Source organism: Somniosus microcephalus, chromosome 3 (genome assembly GCF_052327205.1).
Source record: "Somniosus microcephalus isolate GS21.2 chromosome 3, FLI_Smic_1.0, whole genome shotgun sequence".
NCBI classification, from domain to species: Eukaryota; Metazoa; Chordata; class Chondrichthyes; order Squaliformes; family Somniosidae; genus Somniosus; species Somniosus microcephalus.
The window spans coordinates 290,097,338-290,114,285 of NC_140989.1; the positions used below are offsets into that span (position 1 = coordinate 290,097,338).

Here is a 16,948-nt window from a genome sequence, read left to right on the forward strand (position 1 = left end):
CAGCAAATGTACTCATATATCCTGACCTGGTTAGCTCATTGAGCCACTTCCTGCACTAAATCCAAAACATTTTTTATTCTTTCATGGGATGTGAGCGTCGCCAGCATTTATTGCACATCACTAATTGCCCTTGAAAAGCTGGTGGTGAGCTGACTTCTTGAACCGCTGCAGTCCGTGTGGTGAGGGTACTCCCACAGAGCTATTAGGGAGGGAATTCCAGGATTTTGACCCAGCGACGATGGAGGAACGGCGATATACTTCCAAATCAGGATGGTGTGTGACTTAGAGGGGAACTTGCAGGTGGTGGTGTTCCCATGCACTTGCAGCCCTTGTTCTTCTAGGTGGAAGAGGTCGTGGGTTTGTGAGGTGCTGTCAAAGAAACCTTCGCAAGCTGCTGCAGTGCATCTTGTAGATGGTACACACTGCAGCCACGGTGTGGAGGGATTAATGTTTAAGGTACATCCTGGGCACAACGCTCCTGCTGCTCATCTCCTCAGCTACCTCCAACCAGAGCCGCAGGTTTCTTCCTCCCATTGCTTGGGAAAAGTATGCCCCACCTGCTCCTGACTGCATTCCAGTGAGGCGTCATTGATTCTGGGTGCTGCTCTTGCTTTATGCCCAAATTAATTGCTTCAATTGAGTTGCGATCGCAGATTCCGACCCGCTGAGTTGATTTCTGGGTTTTGCCCGTGCAATTCCACCCATCCCACCCACCCCCCCCTCTCCCCCGCCACCTGCCCCCCTCCCCCCCACCGCTCCCCCGCACCCGCCCCCTCCCTCGCACCGCCCCCACCCGCCCCCCCCCCCCCGCCACCCGCCGGAAACCACCTTCACATTAACATTGGGACCATTATGTGTATAATATAAAAATCAAATATAATGAAGTGTTGATTCTGCTGGCTCCTCCAATTGCTCATTTGGTTAATGCACTGCCTGATGTAGGACTGAGCCACATAAACCTGGAAGATGAGCCACAATTCATGTTCCTGACAGCAACCTAGTGAACTTTGCTGGAACATGTGCACTGGATGAGGTCAGTACTGGCTGTGCTGTGATGGCCCCGTGTTCAATTGTGATCACGGTTTGTGAGGAGTCAAAGCGAATGTGTGCAGGGACTTTCACTAACACACCACAATTTGCATATTGAAGCTGCTGTAGAAGATAAAAGCTTAGGGGTCCATTTTTTTTCTACAATTATTTTTCAAGTAGCAGCACCGAATTACGTAATATCTTCATAACTAAATAGTAAACGATCTAATAACTAATTTTCAAAAACATTCACAAAGATAAGACACTGCTAGCAAAAGATATTTTTATCTCTAATGAGATAGATTCAGGAAAGTAGCACACAATATCACATCTTCTGTCATGCACTCAAATACAACAAAAAGTGCAACTCTTCACCTCCTTTCAACATGTCTAATAAGCCTAGGCCCTACTGGTAAAGTGCAACAGGGAATTAAAAATATTCACTCTTTTCCTGATTGAATGTGCTGTCTCTTGGAATTCCTGACCTTGATATTAACCCCCCCCCCCCCCCCCCACCCCACAAGATGGGCGGGAGAGGGTCGGTGGCAGGTTAAAAATCAAAAATTGGGGAACGCGTCCCCAACCCGCCACATATGCGTCTGCCACCATTTTTCGGCAGCAGGATGTGAGGCGTACGAATGTCCCATCTTGGAGAGGTGGGACACTTCATTATTATATTTAAATCATGCTCCCATAGTGCAATTAGGAGCCTGATTTCAATTTAACAGCTGCTGGTCGGGTTTCCAAGGGCTTGGGAAACCCGGCAGTGAAATGAAGGAAAGAGCTGTTAGCTCCACGAGGTATGTGCTTTTTCAAGCACTCTTTGTGGGCCAGGAGGAGCAGGAGTTCTTCCCCCCGACCCTTCAAGGAAGCCTTTGGCCTCCCTTCTGTCAATCGCGGCTTCTCCTCGCGGCCGTGATCGAAGACCTCCCCACACCGAGCTCTGATCGAAGACCTCCCCACACCGAGCTCTGATCGAAGACCTCCCCACACCGAGCTCTGATCGAAGACCTCCCCACACCGAGCTCTGATCGAAGACCTCCCCACACCGAGCTCTGATCAAAGACCTCCCCACACCAAGCTCTGGTCGAAGACCTCCCCACACCAAGCTCTGATCGAAGACCTCCCCACACCGAGCTCTGATCGAAGACCTCCCCACACCGAGCTCTGATCGAAGACCTCCCCACACCGAGCTCTGATCGAAGACCTCCCCACACCGAGCTCTGATCGAAGACCTCCCCACACCGAGCTCTGATCGAAGACCTCCCCACACCGAGCTCTGATCGAAGACCTCCCCACACCGAGCTCTGATCGAAGACCTCCCCACACCGAGCTCTGATCGAAGACCTCCCCACACCGAGCTCTGATCGAAGACCTCCCCACACCGAGCTCTGATCAAAGACCTCCCCACACCAAGCTCTGGTCGAAGACCTCCCCACACCAAGCTCTGATCGAAGACCTCCCCACACCGAGCTCTGATCGAAGACCTCCCCACACCGAGCTCTGATCGAAGACCTCCCCACACCGAGCTCTGATCAAAGACCTCCCCACACCAAGCTCTGGTCGAAGACCTCCCCACACCAAGCTCTGATCGAAGACCTCCTCACACCGAGCTCTGATCGAAGACCTCCTCACACCGAGCTCTGATCGAAGTCCTCCTCACACCAAGCTCTGATCGAAGACCTTCTCACACCAAGCTCTGATCGAAGACCTCCCCACACCGAGCTCTGATCGAAGACCTCCCCACACCGAGCTCTGATCGAAGACCTCCCCACACCAAGCTCTGATCGAAGACCTTCTCACACCAAGCTCTGATCGAAGACCTCCCCACACCGAGCTCTGATCGAAGACCTCCCCACACCGAGCTCTGATCGAAGACCTCCCCACACCGAGCTCTGATCGAAGACCTCCTCACACCGAGCTCTGATCGAAGACCTCCCCACACCGAGCTCTGATCGAAGACCTCCCCACGCTGAGCTCTGATCGAAGACCTCCCCACACCGAGCTCTGATCGAAGACCTCCCCACACCGAGCTCTGATCTCAAGCCTCCTGCAGGGCTTTGTCCCCCCACCCCACCAATTTCCAGTCCCAAGCCCCAATCTCTCCCTCTCGATTGCCAGGCTCTGAACCCCCCACCGACCACCCGTATCATGCCCCGATCTCTCCTGATTACTGGGGAACGTTCCCAAAGGTCTCCGGCTGTGGCCTCCTGCCACTGCGCTTCCCAGCTGGCAGCCGGCCAGCCTGTCAATCTGGCTGACTGCCGTGCGGGAAATGGATAAAGAAAATGATAATGAGGTCCTCTTGTTAATTTCGGCAGGAACCCCACGTCCCCGGGCTTTCCGGGTTCCCCCACCACTACCGTGCTGCCCCGCTCCTTCCCCACCAATATCGGCGCCCCAGCTCTCTGTAGTGATGCCCATGGATCAGGCGCTAGTTGCAGCCTGACGATGCATCCCACAAAGGCAGGTGAATATCCTCCTCAACCCCATCCAGATCTGTGTCTTATTGCTATGTAAATAGTTTTGTTTGAAAATGTTATATGCTTTTTAAGGTTGAACAGAAGAAAGTCTTTAATATTTGGTCTCCAGTTCTGATCTGCTGCCAATAACAGACAAGTGATCCTGGCAGTTACACTGGAATTGCACCCGCCTTGGAACTCCATTACTGACTTGCTGAAGTTTTCAGGGTCGGGGGGGGACCTCCTGGGGAAGGCATTCAGAGGTTGGGTTTTGTAGCTGTGGCGGCCCCAGCTAAAGACGCTGAAAATGCTGACAGAAGCTAGCTGGCCAATAGATGCTGAGTCCCCTTTCAGAAGAACAAGGTCAGTGAGGATTGGGGTGATAGGCAAGCAGGTTTTACTGTGGGACAGCATGTGGGCAGTGGAGTTTTGAATGATTTGGGGTGGAGTTTAGGAGGTCAACAAGGAAGACATTAGAGATGACAAGTCTAGAGGTGACAGAGGCATGAAAATATGTTACAGAGGAAGTGGGGTAAAGTAAGGATGGAGGCAAAGAATGTTTTTTATTTGTTCTTGAGATGTGGGCAAGCCTGGCAAGGTCGAATTTATTCTCATCTCTAGTTTCTCTATGAAAATAGTGGAGGGCCTTCTCCTTGAATCGCTGCAGTCCTTGTGGTATGTCCAAGTCAGGACGGTGTGTGACTCGAACAGGAACTTGGTGGCGATGGTGTTCCCATGACATTGCTGTTCTTGTTCTTCTCGGTGGTTGCAGGCCTGGGAGATGATGTCAAAGTAAGCTTGGAAAGTTGCTATTGTATCCCTTGCAGATAGTATATACAGCAGCCATAGTACATCAGTTATGATGGGACTGTGTACTGAGTTCAATGGCTAGGATACCAATCAAACAGACTATTTATTCTTGGATAATGTCGAACTTCTTTAATGTTGTTGCGACTACACCCATCTGGGTGAGTGCTGCTTTTGTGGTCAAGAGCCGCTTCTCTTACCTTTCTTCTGGCATTCAGCTCTTACGTCCATGTCTGGATTAAGGTTTTGATAAGATCAGGAGCAAAATTGTTCTGGCAGAACCTAAACTGAGTATTGGCAAGCAGGTTAATGGTAAATAGATATTGCTTGATAGCACTGTTGTTTAATTCTTCCATCACTTTGCTGCTGATCCAGAGGAGAGCGATAGGATCGAGATTAGAATAGGACATAAATGGCAATTTTCCATATTATTGGGTAAATGGCAGTGATGCTTTTGCTCCCCATGGGGCCTTTGACCACCCACAGCATGTGATATAACAGTGACTGCTTTGTTTGGAAAGCAAAGCTTATGCAGACATTGCTCCTCTTTCAAGTGAAGATAGGAGCCTCTGCTGATGTACTCGCGCGTGGGGTTACTGGCAGATGGGTGCCATGAACCTGCAGTACAACCTCAACAATCTGGCCTGCATTTGTTGCCCCAACTCTTTTCCCAATAATTAAAGATAGAGGGGAATTCCCAATGATACCTCAATTGTGATCTGTCTGAAAAGTGTGTGGTGGTGAGGGGGAGGCTAACTGTCAGTCCCTCAGCAGGTGGCAGAAAGGTAGATGACATAGTAGGTGGCAACAGCAAATAAAAGAATTAAAAGTCAATATATTATTATAACACTGTTTTTAGAGCACCTAAGTATGTATAAGCTTGCCCCTTTAAACTTAATTTAACTTTCAAAGTAGTGCCTAACAATCCTGCACGCCATTTTTAAATGTTTGAAATCCAGCGTAAATGAGGTGGAAATGGTAGAAAATGGGGCATATGAATTCATCGTAGCATTAGTGCCTCATCTACATTTGCCCACCCAAAAAATGATTTATTATCAGTTCACAGGACTGCTGTCCTCAACCTAACCCAAATTTTTGAATTGTAATACTGCAGGACATCGCTGCAGGAGTTCCTCAGGGCAGTGTCCTAGGCCCAACCATCTTCAGCTGCTTCATCAATGACCTTCCCTCCAACATAAGGTCAGAAGTGGGGATTGCAGTGTTCAGTTCCATTCGCAACTCCTCAGATAATGAAGCAGTCCATGCCCGCATGTACCAAGACCTGGACAACATTCATGCTTGGGCTGATAAGTGGCAAGTAACATTCGCGCCACACAAGTGCCAGGCAATGACCATCTCCAACAAGAGAGAGTCTAAGCACCGCCCCTTGACATTCAACGGCATTACCATCGCCGAATCCCCCACCATCAACATCCTGGGGGTCACCATTGATCAGAAACTTAACTGGACCAGCCACATAAATACTGTGACTACAAGAGCAGGTCAGAGGTTGGGTATTCTGCGGCGAGTGTCTCACCACCTGACTCCCCAAAGCCTTTCCACCATCTACAAGGCACAAGTCAGGCTCACCACCACCTTCTCAAGGGCAATTAGGGATGGGCAATAAATGCTGACCTTGCCAGCGACCCTCCCATCCTGTGAACGAATAAAAAGAAAGATAAAATCCAAGCTGGCAGGCTGAAATTCTAACAGTTGTTAAAGATAAAAAGAAAAAATGGAAATACTGGAAAATCAGAAATAAGTGTACACAACACTGGAAATTGATGATGGGTCAATTAACACCTGAATGAGAAAAGTAGGATAAGATTTTGGTTGTGGCCCTGAAGAAGACTCTTACTCAATATGTTAACCTGTCTTCCTCTTGTAGATGTGTGTTCCCAACATTTTCTGTTTCTGTCTTTGAATCTCTTAATGGTATTGAAATGAATCTTGTGATATTTGATTGTTTTATTCTACTTAAATTTATAAGAAATGCAGTAATGATATTTTATGGAACATGAGAATTAGTTTGTATTTTTAATTGATTTCTTCATTGTTGGCAATTTTTAGACCATTACGGCATTGCTCTTCCACTGCAGCTAAGCCTGGGAATAACCATTCCATCAGCCTTTCTTTTAACTCTGATATTTGCAAAATCGGTCAGACGAAGGTGAGTTACTTTCTTTGATCAAACAGAATCTTTAACTGGAACAAAGTATTAAAGGAAAAATTATTCTGTTTAGAAAATATTTCCTTGTAGCTCAATTGGTAAAAGCTTTGCCCGTGGTGAAACTGAGCCATTTAGACCAAAAAGGTTAAAGGCACCATCCTCAGTCCGTGTTGAGTTAGCTGACCTCAGCTGGGATAGTGGTATGACTGCTCAACCGAGCTTCAAATCCAACATCCAAACTCGGACCTAGAACACATACTCTGCTGTGCAAAATTGCTCTCCTCCATCCCTATGTCGCACCTACTGCCACTCAAACCCGGGCTGAGGGTAATTTTAACTGAACTCAGCTGGTGGGAAACTAATGGGATCGGATCAGCCGCCTGTTTTGCACCCCGCTTGATTTTAATTTTCATTGACTTCAATCCAATCCCAAATGTTTCCCGCTGGGCGGGTTAGTTTTAAATCCCTCCCCACCTTCCCCCACCCCTCCCCGTCTTTGTTATTTCCAGAATCAAATGCTCCATGCTTTCCTTGCCAGCCTCTCAAGTTCCACCCTTGTAGGATCAGGAGTGTTGGCTCAGCTGTGATGGTTCTCAATAGAATAGCCAACATTTATTATCCAGGCTCACCCATTAAGAATGGTCACTCAGGCAAAGAACCAGAGTGCACCCAGCACCCGTGGAACTGTACCCCATCCAAGGTTTCGCACATTAAAGAGGGAGGAGGAGGGAGAAAACTGGAGGGGAAAAACAAAATTTTATGTTAAATATTACTAATTTAAGGAAGCAAAAATATCTCCCTAGATTCCCCTTTTGCACACATGTAAAAATAGAATTGACACTGCAGGCACAGCAAAAGCCCACAAGGGACTCCAGTAACATTTCTCTAGCACGTACCCAAAAAAAATTCAAGCATCAATCATCAGTAATTAGAGCGTACACAGTTTTGAACTGTGTATATATTTAGTATTGTAACTGAAAATAATTCATACAAAAAAGTATTTGCTTCTTTTCAAGCTAAGGAGGAAGCTTACCCCTGAAAATGTCAAAATGTGCGACAGTTGCCTTTGGTTACAAATTTCATAGAAGAATTAAGTCATTGTTTGATTATTCCAATACCTAGCTCTGTCTATTCTACAACTGCTTTTCTGTATTTTACAGAACACTACTACAATTCATTAAAACCCAGAATAATGAAATGTGCCATCTTAAATGTTTCTGTTTGTTTGTTGTGGGTTCCCCTACTAGTTTGCAAAAAGCACTCCTTCTGGGAACAGGAAGTTCAACAGGAAATTTAAGAGACATAGCAACAATGGGAGTTAGCAGTTCTGGACTTATTTTTTGATGAACTTTTTCCTCGTCAAGGTGAGAGATGTTAATAGTTAGAAATGGAAACTTTCCCTATTTCTGGCACTTTGTGTCTGCATTAAGCACTCACTGGTGGCTAGATTCAGAGTAAAGGACCTTTTACTCTGAGCCTCAGAACATCCATAGTGTACCAGTGTGACAGTTCCATTGCCTATGTCAGCTCTCATATCACGGGGTCGATTTTAACTCAGCCGTGAGGCGGGCTTTGAGGCGTGTGGGGGGTTAAAATTGCAAAAACTGGGGGTCGGGACCCCCCCCCCCGCCTGGTTCCCGACCCCGAGACATTTTAACCCAGGTGTGTCTGATGGTCCCGAATCAGTCCCGCCTCCAACAGGCGGGACTGGTCTTTAAGGCCCTTAATCAGCAATAATTGGCCTTTATAATCCCATTTCAACAGGCCCTTGCATTTTTAACCCTTTTCCCACGTAAAACACACCTGGTGGGGGTCACGCCTGTGAAACCTGGCATGAGCACTATTGGCTTGCTGACTATCAGCTGCAGGTCAACCATTAAAGAGGAGATTTGATCAGTCATCATTTGCAGGTGGCAGGACTTTGTTGTTTCAGGCCTGGGGCAACTTTTACCAGGCTTAACCACACCTGTGGAAGGTTGGAGCCTCACACACATCTCCAGTGTAACCTCCTGAGAAACCCCACTCGCCACCTTCACTCAGCGCTTCCTCAACGGAGGCATATACCAGAAGCATGGGAGCCATTTATTTCCTTCCCTTCTGGGCATTAGATGAGCTCGAACACCAGCCGCGGCACCAGCAGAACCATGAACAACAGCAGCAGCAACAGGAGCGCCAGGCTGCTGCTCACCCACCTGAAGCTGCACAGGCCAGACGGGGCCAGCGCTTGGAAGTGGCTTGAGAGCACCTTGCTGCACATCAGGGGGCCATGGGGACCCGTATCTGCACTGGCAGCCCTACTCAGAAGGACTTCCATGAAGATCTGGTTTCTCTGTTCAACAGATGCCTATCGCTCCTCAAGAGATGTCATTTTATTATGAACACTCACCATGTTTTCCATACCCTGGCGACTTATCTCCTCCATGGAGGTTGCCATCCTTTCCATGGTGATGCGTTCATGCGCCAATGACTCCACAAAGGCTCTGCTCATGTTCGCTATGGACTCCTCCATTTGCTCCACACTCACATCGACCCTGGAGACAAAACCTGCCAGAGACTCCTGCCTCTGTTCCTGGAGTTCCACCCCCGCTGATCTTATGGATGGACCCAGAGGCAGAGGGTCAACATGCAGCTGAGCTGAGCTGGCAGAGTCCTGCGCCCTCTGACTAGCACTCTCCACTGCTGTCCCTGTCTCCACAATCTGCTGATGCTCACTTGTGAGCTGTGATACACCAGGTGACAACACTACTCTATGTCCCGAAGGTCCCACCGTGGTGTGAGTGTCTGCGCTGGTGCTGGGTGCGCTGAAGTCTGCTGACGCTGCACCCTCACAGGTTGCACATTCCTCTGAGGAGTCTGGAAGCTCAGGCTCTTCCTCCTGGACAGTGGGGACGGGGGCTCTCGATGGCCCTGTGGGGGAGTAAAGGAAAGAGTTAGAGATGTGAGGTCAAGGTTACATGCACATTGCATATTGCAGATGATCATAGGTCCATCTGTTCTAGCTTCAGAATCATTATCAGCGACTCATGCAATGTCAATGAGAGAGATGGAAAACTATTCTGTCACCAGCTTGCTGTGATGCACCCGTCTGTCCGTCCCCCACATGCGCCTCATCCTCCAGTCCTACGATCTCCAGGACCGCCTCCTCCCAGGGGGTGAGGTGGGCTACTAAGGGTGGCCCTCCTCCTGTCCTCGCTCGTTCTCTTTTATTGTGAGCTCGCTTTTCCTGCAATGAGGGAGACAAGTGGAGTTTGAGTGAAAATGAAGGAGTGAGTGTAGAGAATCCATAGCAGAGATGCTTAGAAAGAGACAAAGATGGAGTGAGGTGGCAAGACCAAGGACCCGCCCTGTGTGTTGTCAGTTGTTTTCATAGCATCAGAGTGATAGGGAGTGTGAGGGCTGCATAGTTGAATAGTTAGGTGAATGTGAGCATAGAGTGAGAGGGAATGGGTAAGGATGCATGGATGTCAGTGTCAAGTGGGATGTGGAGGAAGAGATTGCTAAAGCTGAGTGCTGGTGAGGAGAGGCAATGGAGATCAGATTGAGAGTGATGGGAAATTCATACTCACTTTTCCAGTGTGCTGAAGGTCATGAAATCTCTTCCTGCACTGTATCCAGGTTCTGCGGGTAGCCGATAAGGAATTGACCTCCTCTGCCACTTGCAGCCACGCAGCCTTTGTCTGCTGGGGAGGCATCTTCCTCCCTGATGAAGGGAAGAGCACCTCCTTGTGAGCTCTTGCTCCCTCCACTAAAGCCTGCAGGGCAATGTCGTCAAAACGGGGTGCAGACCTCGGTCTTTCTCTTGCCATTCTGCTTCCAGCTCAGTGTATCAGCAAATGCCAAAAGGTTGGCAGCCTGCAGAAGAAGCAAGGCTTGTTGCAGACCCTAAATGCAGCAGCAATAATGACGTCATATTATGCGACTTTCTGACTGGAAATACTCATTTGCCAAGGGTTCCCACACATTGGAAATCAATTGGCCAATTGAGTTAAAATTGCATCAATCTCACACACCCATTTAGATTCGTGTGGGAAACACCAAATTCGGGGAACCCGACAATTCCCCACACCTGAGTTAAAATCGACCCCCACATGTCTGAGTGAGGTTGCCAGTTAGGTTTAGGGTCACCTCTAATGAAGCGCTTCACCCGAATCATTAACCTTTCTTTCTCTTTCGAACACTAACTTTTTATCTTGACAATCACTCCACATAAGACATAAGATTACAGAGAACAGACAAAGAAGCCTTTCAACCCATCAGAGCTGATTTGAAGCCATCCCCAGAGATAACAGGCCAACATCCCTTTTACTGAATTTACACCTGAGAAAATCTCTTCACAGCCCAGTGCAGTGCAGGATAGTCCTGGAACTGTCCTGCTTGGATGGTTGGCTAAATGAAAATTGAAGAGCTAAAATGCCTTTAATAACCCTATATATACTACACATTTACTACACATAGTCTACACAAGATGGCTGCTGCAGGACATGGAAAGTGTCACCCTGTGCAGTATGGATTGCTCTTCCAACTGGTGAAGCTGGAATTGTAGTGTATGTACCTTTAAGAGCCCCTGTGTACTGTAATACCGGTAGTGACCACTCGGGTATATAAGCCTGTATAGCATCTTGTATCGTTAGTTCACCTCCAGACTTTGTTCAGTAAACACCTGTTAAACCAACTCCTGCATTCCGTGTCTCCATTAACACACGGATACAGCAGTGGCGACGAATTGGAAACGGACTTACCTGCAATTCGGCAGCACCTCAAGGAGATCGATTCCTCAGACGAAGGTCGAAGAAAAAAAAAACTGTGGTTTCACCAGCTAGCCAGGCTGGTGACAGGTACTGCACTAATCCTTCCTGGGCAGCGGGCTGGGGCTCGATCGGGTGGCTCTGCAGCGGGGCCGAGCAGCGAGTCGGAAGGCGGAGGCAAACAGAGACGGAGGGTGGAGCACTCGGGAGACGGCCGGCGCTGCAAAGCAGGTCGGCGTTCGGACCAAGCAAAGGGAGGGAAAAGTCCCAGAGAGTCCGGCAGGAACGAGTCTCCAACTATTAAAAATATCTGTGTAAATAAAAACCGCGGAGAACAGCATTGTCAGCAGCGGCAGCGGCGGGAAAGCGCGGGAGGCGCCATTTTTTCTCGGCAGGGAAGAAAGGAAAGCGCGGGAGGCGCCATTTTTGATTTTCAGGATGCCTAAGACTGGCAATATTACTGCTTTCGATAGTAATATAGAGGATTGGACCACATGTGGAAAGAGTGGAGGCATATTGCACAGCGAATGAAGTAGAGGATGATAAAAAGGCATCGGTACTTCTAAATCTGATGGGCGCAAGGACATACGGGCTGTTACGAAACTTAATTACTCCAGCCAAACCGATGGACAAGAATTTTAAGGAGATTGTTGATACCCTACAGGAGCACTTAAACCCAACACCGCTGCTGATAGCGGAACGATTCAAATTCTTCAGGAGGAATCAGCACAAGAATGAAAGTAACGCTGATTACCTCACCGAATTAAGAAAGCTGTCAAAGCACTGCCAATTCGGGGCAGGACTGGCAGATTCTCTAAGAGACAAATTCGTCTGCGGTCTCCTAAGTGAAGGAACACAGAAAAGGCTACTTTCTGAGAAAGATTTGACACTGGACAAGGATTTCAGTGTGGCTGTATCATACGAAGCAGCAGCAAGAGGAGCTGCAGAGATACAGCAAAAGCCACAGGACTTCGGCACCCATGAAATGACACGGGGTTTCGAGAGATGTTATCGCTGCGGCAGATCCACCCATGACCAGAGGGACTGCTGGTTCAAGGACAAAGCATGCAGACAATGCGGAAAGATGGGACACATTGCACGTGTATGCCGATCTGGAAACAAAAAATCCACTGACAGAAAAAAAATCAATAAGGAAAAGTACAGAAAGGTACAAATGATGACGGACAGTAGCTCCGAAGACCAGAAGAGCGATAGCAACTCCAGAAACAAGAGACTAAGCTGTCTCAAATTATATAATGTAATTGCCAAAGAAGATTACCAGACCATTTGGGTTACCCTCACGATAGCGGGGTCCCCAGTTAAAATGGAGCTAGATACAGGATCAGCTCTGACCGTCATAAGTCGACGGGATTACGAGTGGCTATTTCCACATATACCTTTGAAAGACACATCCATTATCTTGAAGACATATACGGGGCAGAAAGTATACCCCAGAGGGAAAATAAGGGTGCCTGTTGTATACAACGGCAAGGAAATACAGAAGTTCTATTTATACGTTCTGCAAGACGGTGGTCCACCGCTGTTGGGATGTGAATGGATCAGGAAGATACGTTTAGACTGGCACTCCATTCAGGCACTGACGGTGACCAGTAAGAAAAAAAATTAAGATGACGTCATACCTGAACGATTAAAAGACATCTTGGCCAACGCCAAAGAAGTGTTTCAACAGGAACTAGGAACCTTGAAAGGCATCACCGCCTCAATAAAAGTGGAAGATGCGGCAATTCCCAAGTTTTTTAAGGCAAGGCCGGTGCCATACACAATTCGTCCAGCAGTCGAGGCAGAGCTGGAGAATTTGGAAAAGGCAGGCGTGTTATCCAAGGTAGATTGGAGCGAGTGGGCAACACCCATCGTCCCGGTCATGAAGAAAACGTTGAATAATGATAAATCTGAAGAACAGAGAAAAATTCGCATCTGTGGGGACTTCAAGGTGACTGTAAACCCGGTCCTTCACACAGTACAGTATCCTCTTCCGAGGATAGAATATATTTTCGCCGCACTATCCGGAGGTAAACGTTTCACCAAAATTGACTTGGCACAGACATATCTACAGATGAAGGTTGAGGAGGCCTCTAAAAAGTATCTCACGATAAACACACACAAAGTCCTGTACCAGTACAATTGACTGGTTTTCGGAGTAGCATCAGCTCCAGCTATCTGGCAAAGAGCTATGGAGCAAGTCCTGCAAGGGATTCCGGGGACTCAATGCTACCTAGACGACATCCTTGTAACAGGAGAAAACGACAATGAGCACCTTGCCAATTTGGAGCAGGTGCTCACTAGGCTGATAGAACGGGGCCTACGAGCAAATCGCCCCAAATGCGAATTTTTCCAGAAACACATATCATATTGTGGCCATATAATTAACGAAGAAGGGTTGCGTAAGTCACCTGAAAAAATTGAAGCGGTCATAAAAGCCCCAGCACCTGAAAATGTCTCACAATTAAGGTCGTTCCTGGGATTGATAAATTACTATCATAAATTTTTACCGAACTTGTCAACTGTTCTGCACCCACTTAACGCACTGCTACAAACGGGAATAATTTGGAAATGGAGCGAAGACTGTAAACGTGCCTTCCATAAATGCAAAGGCTTGATCACGTCCAAGGAAGTGTTGGCTCATTACAACCCATCACTGCCAATCAGACTGGCGTGCGATGCATTCCCTTACGGCATAGGAGCGGTATTATCACATAGATTCCCTGATGGCTCGGAGCGGCCGATAGCTTTTGCGTCATGCTCATTGAACTCAGCTGAGCGTAACTATGCCCAGATCGACAGGGAAGCACTCAGCCTGGTGTGGGGAGTGAAGAAATTCAACCATTACCTACACGGACAAAAATTTATCTTGTTGACTGACCATCAACCCCTCGTCTCCATATTCAACCCTAAAAAGGGCGTTCCCATTATGACAGCGCAAAGGCTACAGAGGTGGTCCCTTTTCCTAGGGGCACACCAATATGACATAGAATACAAAGGATCAAAACAGCATGGGAATGCTGACGGTTTATCGTGCCTACCGTTGCCAACGGTAGAAGAGGCACCTACAGTGGACCCAGTGGAGATGTTCCACTCAACCATAGTGGAATGTCTACCAGTAACAAATTCTACCATTGAAAAGGAAACGAGAAATGACCCGACTCACGAGTCTACGATTTAACGGTGAAGGGATGGCCAGCACATGGCGAACCACTGTTGCCAGCATTCTCGCAAAGAAGAGAACAGCTGTCAGTGTGCCAAGGAACCTTGATGTGTGGATCCAGAGTGGTGATTCCACCCAAACTCCAGGATAAAGTGCTAAAGGAGCTTCACGAGGGGCATCTGGGTGGAGTGAAAATGAAGAACCTAGCCACAGCGTTTGTGTGGTGGCCAGGTATCGATGGAGACATCGAAGAAATGACCAAGAGCTGTCTAGGATGCCAGAAGGTCCAAAATGCCCCACCACAAGCCCCTCTACATCCATGGGAGTGGCCCTCATCTCCATGGCAAAGTGTACATATCGACTTTGCTGGTCCATTTATGGACGCAATGTTCTTAATCGCGGTTGATGCGCACTCCAAGTGGCCGGAGGTAATAAAGATGTCCTCCACCACCATGGAAAAAACCATCACAGTATTAAGGACCATATTTGCCAGGAATGGGCTGCCTGAACAGATCTGTTCTGATAATGGACCGCAATTTGTGTCTGAAGAATTCAGGAAGTTCTTAAAAAACAATGGGGTTAAGCACTACACATCCGCCCCATACCATCCCGCCACCAATGGATTAGCTGAAAGGTTTGTCCAGACCTTCAAGAAGGCCATAAATGCCATGGGTAATGAAGACATAAATCTACAACATAAGGTAGATAACTTCTTGTTTGCATACAGGAATGCAACACATGTGGTTACAAAGCAAACTCCCGCCATGATGTTTTTCAATAGAAGACTAAGATGCCGGCTGGATTTGATCAAGCCAAACATCAGAAGGGACATAGAGAACCGGCAATTTCAAGGCATGAATGAAAGGCCAACTAGAACCTTCCAGATAGGTCAACAAGTTTTGGCCCGGGACTACCGTACCGAGAAATGGCAGCCTGGAACTATTTGCACATGTCTAGGACCGCTGATGTATACCGTGGACATTGGAGAAAGCATAATAAGGCGCCATGCTGACCAGATCATAGAGTCATCCAAAAAGGGACAACCTACACCACAACTCTATACGCCTAATGATGAAGCAGAGATACCCATAGTATCTACCTCTGATCCGGTGATACTGGAACCAGATGAACCCGACACTGGCATTCAAGCCGAATCGACCTTGCCAAAAGAACCTACTACACCACCGAAAACTACTACACCACCGAGGCGTTATCCGGACCGAGTCAGGAAGCCTCCAGAGAGACTGACTTATAATTGATTAACTGCAGCAAATGTGTAGATTATTGTTCTTGTAAACATGTTAATTAATGATTACTTAAAATGTTATGTACTAATTATCTAAAAGGGGAGGAATTGTAGTGTATGTACCTTTAAGAGCCCCTGTGTACTGTAATACCGGTAGTGACCACTCGGGTATATAAGCCTGTATAGCGTCTTGTATCTTTTAGTTCACCTCCAGACTTTGTTCAGTAAACACCTGTTAAACCAACTCCTGCATTCCGTGTCTCCATTTACACACGGATACAACAGGAGTATTGGCGCATTGTTGGAGCAGTGTAGAGGGAACTGTGCACTAGATCTACCTGTACTATCTCTGACAGGACGGTGCTTGATGTTGACAGTGAGTGCCAGACGTGGGGAATGTTCCATTCTCTAACACTAACATCCCTCACTTTCTTGAACACATGTATTTCATGGGGATAATGTTACTATCAAGAACAGACATTATTGTAAAGAAAGGTTATTTAAGTGATATATCTTCATAATCACTCTACAAGACCCGCACTGATCTTACTACCATTTCAAATTAATTTCACCTCAAATTTTCTCAATTTTTATGCTTTACTTTCCTTAAATTGATGATTCATGTCATGGTATGGTTCTACAGGATCCTTCCAGTATCTTGACCAAATAGTTATTTTGCATGTTTGAATCTAGACAGTGCAGGGCTGATTTTCCACCCAAAGTCAGGTGGATCTGGGGTAGACAAGGCAGGGATTTGGACTGAGAGTTCTCCATGGCCCACCACCACCTCCAGGAGTTTCTGCCAGAAGTGACAGCAGGCGTTGAATACCTGCCCCCCGATATGCCCAGGTATATTCAAATGAATAATTAGTGATGGAAAATATCATACAAAATACTTCCTATCATTAACACCATAGCAACACTGGAGGCTAAGATGCAAGAGTGTTTCTGGTGTATAGTGTTCCTAAAGATAGAGGGGGGATTTAAAATGTAAAATGTAATTCTAACCAGGGGAATGTAATCAATCACAGGATAATCAATTATACTTTCTCTGCCCAGCAATAATTATTTTTCCTTCAGCTGTCCTGGAGACTGACATGTGCAGCAATTTCCCTCCTTACCCTATCCAGAGGCGAGCTCTTCGATGCAAGCAGGAATCCTATAGAAGCCCATCTAAATTATTTAAATGAGGCTGACCCTGAAAATTGGCTGGGGTTAGTGGCTCACCCCACTGAATTTAGATCAGGCTTCTACCCAATCAGAGAATCCCATATACCTTGGTGGCAAATTGGATGAAGGCAGTTTCAAACTCACTGGCGATGCCAT

General features: G+C 47.3%; 1 protein-coding gene across 1 annotated transcript in view; it reads left to right on the plus strand.

Annotated features, from left to right (window-relative positions):
* Window positions 1-16,948, plus strand: part of il23r (interleukin 23 receptor) — a 146,793-nt gene that overhangs the window by 116,525 nt on the left and 13,320 nt on the right. The window contains exon 14 of the mRNA XM_085982739.1: window positions 6,369-6,468. Within this exon, the coding sequence (XP_085838865.1) occupies window positions 6,369-6,468 (100 nt within the window). The remainder of the gene's footprint in view (window positions 1-6,368; window positions 6,469-16,948) is intronic.